At 35.8% G+C, this 13,459-nt stretch overlaps 1 protein-coding gene across 1 annotated transcript in view; it reads right to left on the bottom strand.

The window, feature by feature from the left end:
• LOC107725284 (TBC1 domain family member 22B-like) overlaps positions 1-13,459 on the bottom strand; it is a 43,978-nt gene that overhangs the window by 22,498 nt on the left and 8,021 nt on the right. Inside the window, exons 2-7 of the mRNA XM_016534496.1 lie at positions 13,096-13,152; positions 12,478-12,833; positions 10,931-11,098; positions 8,016-8,086; positions 5,159-5,287; positions 1,656-1,791 (exon numbers count right to left, since the gene is read on the bottom strand). Of these exons, the coding sequence (XP_016389982.1) occupies positions 1,656-1,791; positions 5,159-5,287; positions 8,016-8,086; positions 10,931-11,098; positions 12,478-12,833; positions 13,096-13,152 (917 nt within the window). The remainder of the gene's footprint in view (positions 1-1,655; positions 1,792-5,158; positions 5,288-8,015; positions 8,087-10,930; positions 11,099-12,477; positions 12,834-13,095; positions 13,153-13,459) is intronic.

Raw genomic sequence — 13,459 nt, 5'->3', positions numbered from 1 at the left:
CCCCCCCCCCCTCAAAAAGCCTCTGTAAACACTTAAATCCAGCCGATCAATGCGGCTCATTCAACCTGCGGCATTGAGTCGCTCGCTCACACACGCGGTGAATCCCAAACGCACACACATATATTCACAGCCAGCAAACAAATTAGAGATAGAAAGGCCCTGCAGATTGACACGAAGGCGCTGGTATGAAAAATCTGCTTTTCACTAAATGAGCTTTGTGGAGAAACAGAGGGATGAGGAAAAGACAGAGAGAGCGCTGGGCGACAGTCAGAGAGAGAGAGAGAGACAGACACGGGAGAAAAAGAGAAATCGATTGGTGATCCAGGTAATCTGTGGGTATGTCCCGGTGTTTGCACTGGTGACATTGCAGCAGCGGCACACCGGAGAGATCAATGAGCCTCCTATTGTTCTTCTGTAATCCTTAACTATCCATAAGTAATTAACCTTCACATGAGAGGACAGGAAATAAATAAGGAAGGGAGGGGAAGTCTGCCGGGTGGAGGGAGAATAGCAATGAGGACGAGAGCTGGAGAGTTTATTTCCCTCCCTGTCTGTCTCTCTTTTTCTGTCTTCATCTCTCCCTCTATCCAACCAGCCATCTATTGATAGACAGACAGATAGATGGACAGAACAAGTGACAGAACAATTGATAGAGCACACAGCACGATAGATAGAACAATATAAAGAACAAAAAGATTAACAGTGCTAAAACGATAGACAGAAAGAATGATAGAAAGATAAAGAGAATGATAGAAAGATAGATGTAATTATAGAGAGAATGATATGAGAAAGATAGAGAGAACAATATAACAACAGACAGACACACAGATAGATATAGATAGAGAACAATATAACGATACAGAAAGAACAATATAACGAGACAGACAGACAGACAGACAGATAGACAGATAGATAGATCGATAGATGATGGTTTGTAGACTTAGACAAAGAATGACAGAACGATAGATAGACAGAACAATCGATAGATAGAACAATCGGTAGGTAGGTAGGTAGGTAGGTAGATAGATAGATAGATAGATGGATAGATGGATAGATGGATGGATGGATGGATGGATGGACCACAAAAACAATATATAATGAACGATAGATATAAGGGTAGAAAGAATGATAGATAGATAGATAGATAGACAGAACGATAAATAGAATGATAGACAAATGGATGTAACAATCTCTGTCTCCCTCTCTCCCCATCTGTCTCTTCCATCTACCCTTCTGTCCATCACACTATCTGTCTCTCTCTCTGACCGTCTGCCCGTCTTCTTCCCATCTCCCTTTGTTTCTGTCTGTCACTCTTTCCATCTGTCTCCCTCTTTCACCATTTGTCTCTTTCTCTGTCTCTCACTGTCTATCTTTCAGAGTTTCTTTCAAAGCTAATTGATATTCTGTATTTTTGTGTCTGGCATTTTCACAGGATATTGTCAGTTTGTTTACATTTACACAACCATTTTCCAACATCATCTGTCAGATACCTGCCCGTCTGCATCTCTCGGACTCTGCTGACCTATCACACACGTCAATGCGCTATTAGCGGAGCAAACACAACTGATGTGCTCAACCAAAAGAACACATTCAGAAAGGTGAAAAATCGGTCAAACGGACCAACTGATCCAAGTGGAAGGTTATTACACACTTACCCACGAATTCAGAGAGGAAGACCACAAAAAAGGGAGTGACCAGATCATTAATGCCCTGCACGTATCCACTAGCGGGGTGACGGATGGCCCAGATGAACAGAATCCGCTCGAACACCTGAAAAACAAGACAATACCTCTTAATGATTCATTTCTCATAACAAGTGTGATTGTTGTGCAAACCTTTGGCAATTGATGTTGCCTAATTCACTCTTGACAGACCAACATGTCCACTTATTCGGATACTTGTATTTCCAAATGCAGCTGCATTTCAAGTGCTGTGTTCCTTTTGGTTTCTGGTTTACAAGTGTTGCACACTTCTCTAGAAGTTAAAAACACCACAGCACCCCCTGCTGGTAAGCATCCAATGACACAAAGCTCAGTTAAACCAAAGCATGCTGGCAACATCTATCCAGAACATCATCAGCAAAATTACAGACAACATTTTTCAGTGGTGAAAGGTTTCGATTGCCTTTTTTATCAACAGAACAAAAAGACAAAAATGAGACAAAAAGACAATAAAACAAAAATGATCAGGACAATAATTACATTTTAATTAAAACATGCTGTTGACAAATATGATGAGGGAAAAAAAAACATTTTAGCTGAAAGAACTGAACAATGGTAAACTAAACTGCTTCAATAGGTTGATTTATAAAATAAAATAAAAAATAAAATGTTAATACATTTATGTGTGCAAATATTTGAATACAATAAAATGTTAGTTTTGTTACCTAAAATTATTATTTTAATAGGTAAAATGAAATAAAATACTATATAAGACAAAAACTGTAACAAAAAAAAACAAAAAAAACTATGAATATAAACAAAAATATGTAAAAATAAACACTGATAAGGAATAGTAAGCTCTTTCTTGAGTGAATCTCATGAAAACTTTCAAGAATATTTCCTGGTCATACTTCACCCCAAAACAAAAGAAAGACAAATTATGTTTTGCATCAAATCATTTACATGAGAACTGGAAGAAAAATGTGTTTCAACGTCATTGTTTAAATGCACTGCAACAATGAACTTTTACTGCATTACAGTAATTGTGTATAGTCATTTATGCTCGTTTAATAAAAAAAACACACCATATTACAGTAATTAGAATCTATTTACAATCACCACTGAGAAAAATGAAAATGGAAACTCAAAACATCTCTGTTGCATAATGATAATGATTTTTGGGGTAAAATGGGCTTGTCTCTAAAAGCAAAAACGATGAATAGTAAAGCTCTTTTCTTAAATGAATCTCATGAAATATTTCAAGAATATGTCTTGATCATATTTCATCCCAAAGTTAAAAGACAAATTATATTTTATATTTTAAATTATATTTCCTCAATCACAACTGGGAAAAAACCCAAATTAATTTCAAAAGGAAAAATGAATGCATAATGGTAGTGATAATTTGTGACAAAATTTGTTTGTCTTGTAAACTACTGTCACAATTGTGACCACACTAAAAGGTCATTTAGTGTTTCTGCCCAGACAGCCAGGGGCCAGTCCAACGGTTCTGTACGACCATATAAATCCTTTTAAAGGTCTGTGTCCGATTTGTATTGCAGTAGACGAAATGAGGGGCTGGGAGCCAGCAAGCCCTGAGGAACCGGACAAGAGAGGAGAGCAGGCAGCGCATAGCAATCGACTACCAGTCCTGCACCATTAACCGGAGTTTTACAGCCCATAAGAATATTGATCCCGGCCCCCTTCGTCCCCACATTAATAACACGCAGGACAAAATCTGGGTGTATTACTATAGCTTTCTAGAAGCAGGTGTAACCTTGACTGACTCACTGCAGAGATGATGAGGTTCCTCAATGGATTGGCGTCTGGTGTAGCCTAGTGGTTAAAAAGATGGTTCACCCAAAAAAATCATCCTTTAAAAAAAAAGTTTCAAAGAAAAGATGCAAAAGTCTTAAGCACTACGAGTCTTCTGAGGTCATACGATGAGGTTAGTGTGAGGAGCAGACTGAAATTTACAACGGTATTCACTGATAATCTCTGCAAATGTATCACTGACTCACTTGAACTACAGAATCGGATTAGTTCCATTCATGAAAGAATCATCCTCTAGGATGAAATCTATGCAAGTGTTATACACAAGGCCCCTGGGCTAAAGGTTGTCGGTTCAAACTCCACAAGGATTGATTTGTGAATTTTAACCATTGCTCCTCTGAGTAAAACACTTAACCTCAGGTTGCTCCAGAGGGATTGTTCTTAATGGGTTGAAGTGTCTGCTAAATCCCAAATCAGAAGTAATTAGCAGTAGATATGTCATAATCTCAACTACGGTTTAAAAGATTTTTTCTTCTGTAATGAAATGAATACTTTTATATAGCATGGATGCATTAAATTGAACAAAAGTGACATTTATAATGTTACAAAAGATTTCTAATTCAAATAAATGCTGTTCTTTTGCACTTTCTACTATTCAAAGAATCAAAAAAGTACCACAAAAATATTAAGCAGCACAACTGTTTTCAACATTGATAATAAGAAATATTTCTTGAGCAGCAAATCAGCATATTAGAAAGATTTCTGAAGGATCATGTAACACTGAAGATTGTAGTAATGTCTGCTGAAAATTCAGCACTGCACCACAGGAATAAATTACATTTTAAAATATATTCATATAGAAAAGAGTTATATATCACAGTGTTTTTGATCAATTAAATGTAGCCTTGGTGAGCATAAGAATTTTACCGACCCCAAATTGAAGTTTTTTTCAGGGTTTTTCCCAAATCAATCAGTCTGTCTTAAAGAAGCCCTGTCAAATTAAGCATGTTTACTGTCATGTTCACAAAACTCAAATTAGATGTGTTTTGAGGGATGTATGAACACTAAATGCAGCCCTTTAACAGCAAAATGGACAGATATTCAACAAATAATATTTGGAATTTAAAAAAATAATATCTCTAATCTTGCAAACGATCTTATGAGATCCTTTTCCACTGAAATTCCCCCATGCGTTATCTGGATTCCTGCCATTACAGACAACATTATGATGTTTTCCAACTAACTCAACCTGGATTTAAACAAATATTCTGGGTTGCTTTCAACATAATGTCTATGGATGGCATGCGTGACATGCTGTCCATTAAAACAGACAATGCTTTTTCTGTTTACACGCTGTCTGTAATAATGGACACCATGATATGGTACATCGACCCTAGATATAATAATGTACACAATAAACTCCAAAGTGTTTCAGCAAAACATTTCCTAAAACATCCTTACCTAACATTAAGATCTCAAAACAAAACATTTACATAATTGAACACTTTGAACTGTAATGAAACAGTTAAATATTTGCTCAGTTTCGAAAAATTTACCCTTATGACTGGTTTTGTGGTCCAGGGTCACATTTGTGGACTGATAAAGGTGCTCTCTTACTCCTGGAAATTGTGTAGAATCAGAATCAGGTTCAGAAAGGAAGTGGTCAATTTTAGCCAACTCTTCCCCTTTTTTGAGAACATACTCAGAAGCAGGCTGGAATTTACCTGTCTGTATGTGTCTCTGTGATTCTCATCTGTTCTGGAGTGGTAATACTGTTCGATGAAGCCAAAATACTCCTCCCTCTTCCTCTGGAGAACCAGATCCCTTCGTTCTCTATTGGCTGGAAGATAGCCCTGAGAGAAAGCACATGGAAAGAAGAAAATGCTAATTTAATAATGTTCAGAACAGAACTGTTGTACACCCACTTTCTCCATGTCTTCCAAGTGTATCTTGCCCTGTAACCAAAATAGAACCTATAAATAATGCAAACTAAAATATATTAAAAACAGCAGTATGTAAATTCAGTTCAATACTGTAGTCCCATGAAAGAAAAAAATGTTGTAAAAAAAATAAGCTTTTGATCTTTTTTTTTTTTAAATCTACAGATTGTATCATTTCAATGAGACAACCTTCTTTATCATGCTGAAGTCAGATGTTTAGTGAATGCCTTTCAGAATACGATCTGACTGATTTTATGCTACTGGCTTTTTTTGTGCTGCTCATACAAATGGCACTTTTCAAAAGGCTTCTTATAAGAGAAGCAAATCAGACAAGTTGCATTTCATTTAAGTTCTTAGCAAATGCTTTCCTTCCAAAGTGCCTTAATGAAAAATAAAGTTCATAAAGTGCATTATCATTTAGATGCTAGGGTGGTTCAGAGGTGTCCGGATGGTTTTTAAAGCATTGCTAGGCAGTTGCTAAGATGTTCTGGGTAGTTGCTTAATGCTTATGCTTATTTGATCAAAATACAATAAATCATATATAATAATATTGTGAAATATTATTATAATTTAAAATCTATTTTCTAGTTTAATGTATTTTAAAATGTAATTTATTCCTGTGATGCAAAGCTGAATTTTCAGCATCATTACTCCAGTATTCAGTGTCACATAATTCTTCAGAAATCATTCTTATATGCTGATTTGCTGCTCATTTCTCATTACTGTCAATGTTGAATAAGGTTTCACTGCTTAATATTTTTGTGGAAACGGTGATAATGTATTTTAGGATTCTTTGATGAATAGAAAGTTCAGAAGAACTTGTATCAGAAGAACAATGTATCTTGAAATCTTTAGTTTTTTTTTTAATTGTCATTATTATCACTTTTGATCCATTTACTGAACTGTAGCACTGGGTTTTTCTACTTCAATCAAGTCTATGGGTTTTTTGCCTATTATATTGTCCACCGAGAAAACTTTGTAATTCAGACTGCATAGAGTAATCACTTCAATAATAGTGAATAATGGTATGAGCAATAATAATAGTGATGCTTGCCTTAGCAAACACCACTAACTAAGAAACACACTTGAAAATACAGAACACAAGCCTCTGATCTCAAAAGTCAAGAAAAAAAAATCCACAACTCTGGGAGAAACTTCTAATCATGTAGCTACTAAACTAACATGCAGACAGGATGCAATTGTGCTAGTACATACTTACTAGCTACAGATGATTCCCTAAAGAGCAGACAACAAGTGCAGGCTATTTGTAGAGCAGACGTGGAGGCGTGGAACTGTCAGTTAGATCGTTGTCATGACTCTCCATCATGTTTCAGAAAATGGTGTTTTTAAAAGTGCCTTCCCCTCCCGTTGTTTCTCAACTCTTGTTTTAATGAGCACACACAGAGTTGCAGAGCGCTTGAACACATAAATGATAACGTACATTCAGAATCCGACTCGATGCAGCTCACGTCTGTTGCTTCAGGGCGAATAAGAGGTGCACAAACTCCGCTCGTTTGGATTCGCCCCATCATCGGCCCTTCAAAACTTTAATAACGGTTATTAAATTCCATGCTGAAAATCGTAATGATCTTAAAACGGCTTTCCAATGGGATTCCGAGAAGGTCTTGGCGAGGTTCGTGTGCTGTAAATCAAGGATCGAAGTTGGAAACGTTTACATTTGGCGCCATAACACAAACTGATGTGAACCAACAAAAACAAAACGCAACTGTTGCTCTTTACAATCACAATTTGAATACGAAAAGCCGAGACAAAATGTTTTGTTTTGTTTTTTTGTCACATTAGCATTCGTTTAGCATGCATCTACCTCGGTAATTTTATACATATGGAATTATTCCGTTTAATCCCCCTAGCAAACAATGCATGAAGCAGCAAAAGCTTGGAGGAGTCGGGTCGGGTTGGGGATTTGCTTGTACAGCTTAGCCCAGAGGTGTGTGTTATTGACTGTGTAAGCATGCGCCAGAAACGCAAATGAGGCTTGTAAAGCATTCTCCGAACATCCGCACACATACAGCCACAACACAGCGACCTGCTCAACCCCTCGGATGATGAGTCACAATTCTGCTGACATTAAGTGCTCAGCAAAACCAATATTGCAAAACAAATCAATAACGCACATTAAACTGAAAGTGGCGTGGAAGTTTTATACTCTGAAAAGCATAGAAAATGACTGTGCACCCTATGCAGAACTAAACTGCTAGCATGTTTGTTATGCTGGCTTACAGTAAATAAAAAAAAGAGATTTTTCGTTGATTAATTATTGTTTATTACGGCATTTTTGTATTATTCATTCAATTGAATATCCATTTGGCTGCATTTCAAACAAGTAATTTCAAGAAGTAGCTCAATATTTTTAACAAACCCAACACAATTAATTAATTTTCTTAAATAAAACAGATCAATTAAAGATATATTAATAATTATTGTATTAGAAGGCATTGAAACCAAGGCCTAGTGGTTAGGGCATGTGTCCACGACAACAACGTGAGCTCAAATACATCTCACAACATATTTCAGTCCTTTTCTTCCCTATCTTCCACATCTTTTCTTGTCATCTCACTGCTGTTTGTTTGAATAGCATGCCAAAATGGACATGAAATAAACAGTAGTGGTAAATACTTACCGATAAGAGTCTCCAGGTGACTGGCCGAACTTCACGAGGGATTCCCGACCAACTATGCTTCCGTAACTCCTCTGGATGAACAAAACACAGTGCAAAGTTAATCCAAAATGGCAAATACTTCAGCAGTACAACTGCTGTGTTGTTTCATAGCTACAGAGGTGAACAGCTGCTTTGATGACAGATCATACTGCAGTTTGGACGTGAAACTACAATGTAAAAATAAAGCTGCAGGAGCAGAAGGCTGGAATTAAAGTATATATTGACCAATCAGCAGTTAAAACATGCATTAAGAGTTTGTTCATATGCGGTGATAGAAAATCATGCTTTAAATCAACGGTCGTCTGCCTTCACAGGACTGGTGACACTAACTTATAGCTCAATCAACATAATCAATAAACAATTATTTTTAATTAGCAAACACACTCAGTTTTTTCACAACCATGCCACCTTGAATTATGGTAACTCCAATAAGACAGCGAGCCATAACTGCACATTGATTTTAAAGTAATGGCTGGGAAGTTGACGATTCACAGGTGATGGAGCAATGGCTTCGGATGTCAGCATGATGTCTGGAGAGCACATTTAGGCAAACAGCTTAAAAAGCATATGTGTTGTGGCCTGCTGTCATGTTTTTCCATACGGCTCATGTGAACTATGCTAGTTTGAGCTTGGTTTTCCTTATTTCACAATTCAGTTTCTTTCCGAATGCACCATAAAAATTATTTTCTTAATCAGTAGCCTATTTGTCTTGTTTTCCAGTAAAATATCTAAACATCCTCACAAAAAAATACATTTACTTAAAAAGGAAAATTGCATATCAAGATTTGTTTTCAGAGAAAATATCCTGAAATAAGTTTACATTTCTTATCACACTGGCTGTTTCTTGTTTGAATTATAAATCTCAAATTACGATAGATTTATGCTTAAAACAAGAGAAAATATTTGCCAATGGGTAAGAAAAAGAAACTTAATTCAAGACATATTATTAAGCAGGAGTTCAATAATATATATGTTTAATAATATATTATGAATTAGGTTTATATCTTACACAGTTTTGCTTCTCAAGTGAATCCTTTTGCTTTAAGTATTTAAGTTTGACTGGAAAACAAGAAACAAATACTGATTAAGAAAATTATTTTGGCAGTTTATTTCCTTATTATGTCTCTGAACAAAAATATATTAATTTAACAAAATGCTGTAAGTGCCCTTTACTTTATTGTTACTTATTATTTTGTTTGAAATATGTTTGACTGGAAAACAAGACACAAATAGTGATTAAGAAAATGATTTTGGCAGTTTATTTTCTTATTATGTCTCTGAATAAAAATAAATTAATTCAACAAAACTTTTGAGATTTAGGAGCTACTGAATTGAAATACTTTGGACAAATGAAAACAGACAATTAAAATGTCACAAAGAAACACAATTTCCCAAGAACAATTAGCAATTCCGCAATAGAGTATGGTCTTTTTTTCTTTTCTTTTTTATATGTTACAATTCGATTTCTTCAGAAAATGTGTCCTTGCAACTTACTATGATATGTGTTTCTATGCAGTTGCTAGGGTATTCTGTGTGGTTGCTAGGCGGTTTCATACCAGCACCAAGCCAAAATAGCCCCAAGGCTCCAATCACTTACAAAAGCAGATGTCTCCTTAACACACAAAGTATCAGTAAACAAATCAAGATGAGTTACATGCTAAAGTGCGACTGATGGTAATTATGATTCCTGCCTTTGCAATAACCACTAAAAAAATAAATAAAAGTATATTGTATTGTACTTGAGTTACAATAAAGAGCAAAGATAATTGTTGTCATAACAACCAGATGAATCACAGTGAATTTTAACCTTTCTCTCTGTCTGTTCCTTTTAGTTTTTAATCGAATGGAGCTTTTCGACTCCACCGCTCTCAATTACTTATTTTGTCATTGTTATGAAGTAAACATTACAATACAGATGGATGCCATTAGACCAGAAATCATCGATCTGTCCAGGTGCTGAAGTCTAAACCACTTTTTAAGGATTGTTTTTGCAAACTCCCGTCAAGCCCTCTGGGTCATTGTGATCAGCGAATGTAAAAACCGCTTTTCACAACGTCTATGAAAACTTAAAGACTTGCTGAGAAACATCTGGTGAGATCGCTCCTGGGTCGTTTTTGAGTTAGAACAAACACGAAACCGATATCCAAGCGCTCCTAAAATACTAATGGCATCGGACACCTGCCAACCGTCATATGATAGCAGAATGATGAAAGATCTCAGAAGCTATTATGAACTCAGAGTACTGTGCAGGGAAGCCCCTCCAACTATATCACAAGCACATTTTTCATAAGGCGCTGTGAAAGAAGTGCATACGCATTATTTTCCCCTCCAATGACTGATGATTCTCATTCCCCCGTGATTTCAGCCTGTCGCTCAGACAGCTCAGAGCCTGCGGAGGCTGAAACTTAGTTATAAAGCAAAGAAGAGGGAGTCTCTTTGATAGCATCATTATAGCATCAGCGGCACAAATGAGCGCAGGCATGCGCAGAACTTGTTTTTGTTCCGCCAGTTCGCAGGTGCACTCGAAGAGACGATTGGTTGGAGGACGTGGAGAGAACAGAAGGGCCTCTCAGCGTGAACTCAGGAAGACTAGGATAACATCATGGACGGTTTTCATCCATTCTGCCATCCCACACTGTCTCACCTGGCAAAGAGATTCAGCTAGATGCGGAAAAGCAGGCGAGAGAATGAGGTGTGAACATGTGTGAGGGTTTTGCGGCTTTTTGTTTTGAGATGGTCCCTGATGGATGGGCTTTAATATCTTACACAAATAACCCACAAGTGGCCACTTTTATAATCCTGCTGAAAACAGACCTTATCCCTTGTTTTTCTTTTAATGCTTGCACAAATTTCTAATTGTTTCATTTAAAGCTTACCCAAGTCTGTGTTGGGACTGGCAAGTAGCTGCTTGAATTTATCCAATCGAGTCTTCTCTCTCACTGTCATGGGCGGAGCTCCAGAGGCATTTTGGTCCGAAATGCGGGCAACCAACGGAATGACGGGCCGCACAGGAAGTGACTGCTGTTTTTGCAGGGTATTGCGAGCTAAACAGGACAAAAAAATACAAATATTAAGCATTAATATTAAAATATATTTTATACAAATCTTTAAAAATATTACAAATAACATATTATATATGATTATATGTTAATATATTTTTAATTAAGGTAATATTAAATAAATAAATAAATAAATATTATTTAGCATGGATATATATTATACATCCTTTTTTAACAGATTTTTTACATTTGGTTGTTTTAACAAAATATCCTTTAATTCAGTAAATATTAGTCTCTTGTGCTCATCAAGGCTGTATTTATTTGATCAAAAATACAGAAAAAAACTGCAATATTGTGAGATTATTTCAATTTCTAATATTGGTTTTCTGTTTTAATATTCTTTATTTATTCCTGTGATCAAAGCTGAATTTTCAGCATCATTACTCCAGTCTTCAGTGTCACATGATCCTTCAGAAATCATTCTAATATGCTGATTTATTATCAGTGCTGGAAACTGTTTTTTTTTTTTGGATTCTTTTATTAATAAAAAGTGAAAGAACAGCATCCATTTCAAATTAAAATCTTTTCTAAAAATATGAGTCTTTACTATCACTTTTTATCAACTTAACACATACTTGCTGAATAAAAGTATTTTGATTACTTTCAAAAAAGAAAGAAAAAATTTACTGACTCCAAACTTTTGAACTTTAGTGTATATTGTAACAAAAGATTTCCATTTTGAATAAGTGCTGTTTTTTTTTAAATATATATTCATAAAAGAATCCTGAAAAAAGTATCACAGGCTCCAAAAAACCTGAAGCAGCACAAATGTTTCCAACATTGATAATTAATCAGCATATTAGAATGATTTCTGAAGGATCATGTGACACTGAAGACTGGAGTAATGATGTTGAAAATTCAGCTTTGATCACAGGAATAAATTATATTTTAAAGTATATTAAAATAGAAACTGTTATTTTAAATTGCAATAATATTTCACAAAATAACAGGGTTTTTTCTGTATTTTTGATCAAATAAATACAGCCTTTATGAGCACAAGAAACTTCAATAAAAAATATTTAAAATCTTACTGATCCCAAACTTTTGAACGGTAGTGTGTTTATATTTATTTATATATTTATATTTATATTTATTTATATACTTTTGTTGACAAGAATGACACTTCCCATGGTCTCATTCATGAAACATGAGCAACACAAATTTTCAATTATGATGAGGATAATAAACCCAAGTTAGCTTTCTTTAAAGGTTAAAGGACATTTATACAACCATACCAGACATATAGCAAACAGTAATTGGGTAATGATGGGACTTTTTAGATTAAAGGTAGGTCGAAAAAACCCACATCTGATTGATGACTTTATATCTTCTTACAAGCTTAAAAACAACAGCTACCAGCATACCTGCATTAACATTCAGCTGGGCGTCGCTACTGGACTTTACCACCCTGCCATTGGCTGGACCGCTTTCTATATCCAGTTGATCTTGATTGGGGTTTGTGCTGATTGGTTCCTGCCGGTCCAGTGTAGGGGGCAGTGGCTCTGTGTCTTCTGGGGTTTTGATGATTTTGAGGCAGGGTGTTTGAGGCATGGATCGTGATTGGACAGGTGAAGATGAGAGCTGTTTAAGACTAAACATACCGTCATCCTCTTCATCATCAATGTCCCATGCATCATTGGTGCTCCGAGCAAATTCGTGGAAAGTGGAAGGTTTTTTGGATTTGGTACACACACTGCTGGCCTTTGGAGCATCTTTTAATCTGTAGGGAAACAAAAAGAGGTTTTTGAAAATGGCAATATTGCACACGCTCTATAACATATGAACTGGTTACAGTTAGAAAGGATAATGCAAGACAAATAAAAAAAAAAAAAATCAAAAGTTGCAAAAGGTTTATGCAAATCTTGCACTCAAAACATATTCAGATGGATTCAGAGCACAACTGAAAGGCAGAAAACATGAATGAAGAGAAAACAAATGGCTGATTTGCAGGCAGACAGTCGACAGCTAGCAGCAGCACTTACGGACGGTGTCTGCGTGGGTCCAGAGGAGGGTGCTGTGCTCCATATACTGGCTGTAAGCTAAGAGAAAGAAAAGCTGATGTGTGCTTTAAAGAGAATCAGAAACAGGATTGGGTAGGGGTGGGCGATATGACCAAAATCTTATATCACGATACGAGTAACTTTACTTCACAGTAACGATCTATATCACAATATTGTTATTTTTGCTTTAAATATGTTCTTTATGATATAAACATTTTTGATACCATAGAAATTTCATAATTCTTGTAACAAGTGTCAATATCACAAAAAACGAATAGCCTACTAGCCAAAATTAAAAAACAAAACAAAACTCAAGCTCACTGACAAAAAAAAAAAAAAAAAGGAC

The sequence above is a fragment of the Sinocyclocheilus rhinocerous genome, unplaced genomic scaffold (assembly GCF_001515625.1).
Source record: "Sinocyclocheilus rhinocerous isolate Xijiao unplaced genomic scaffold, SAMN03320098_v1.1 scaffold785, whole genome shotgun sequence".
NCBI classification, from domain to species: Eukaryota; Metazoa; Chordata; class Actinopteri; order Cypriniformes; family Cyprinidae; genus Sinocyclocheilus; species Sinocyclocheilus rhinocerous.
Note: the sequence above shows the minus strand (reverse complement) of the source record. Positions and strands in the feature narration are given on the sequence as shown.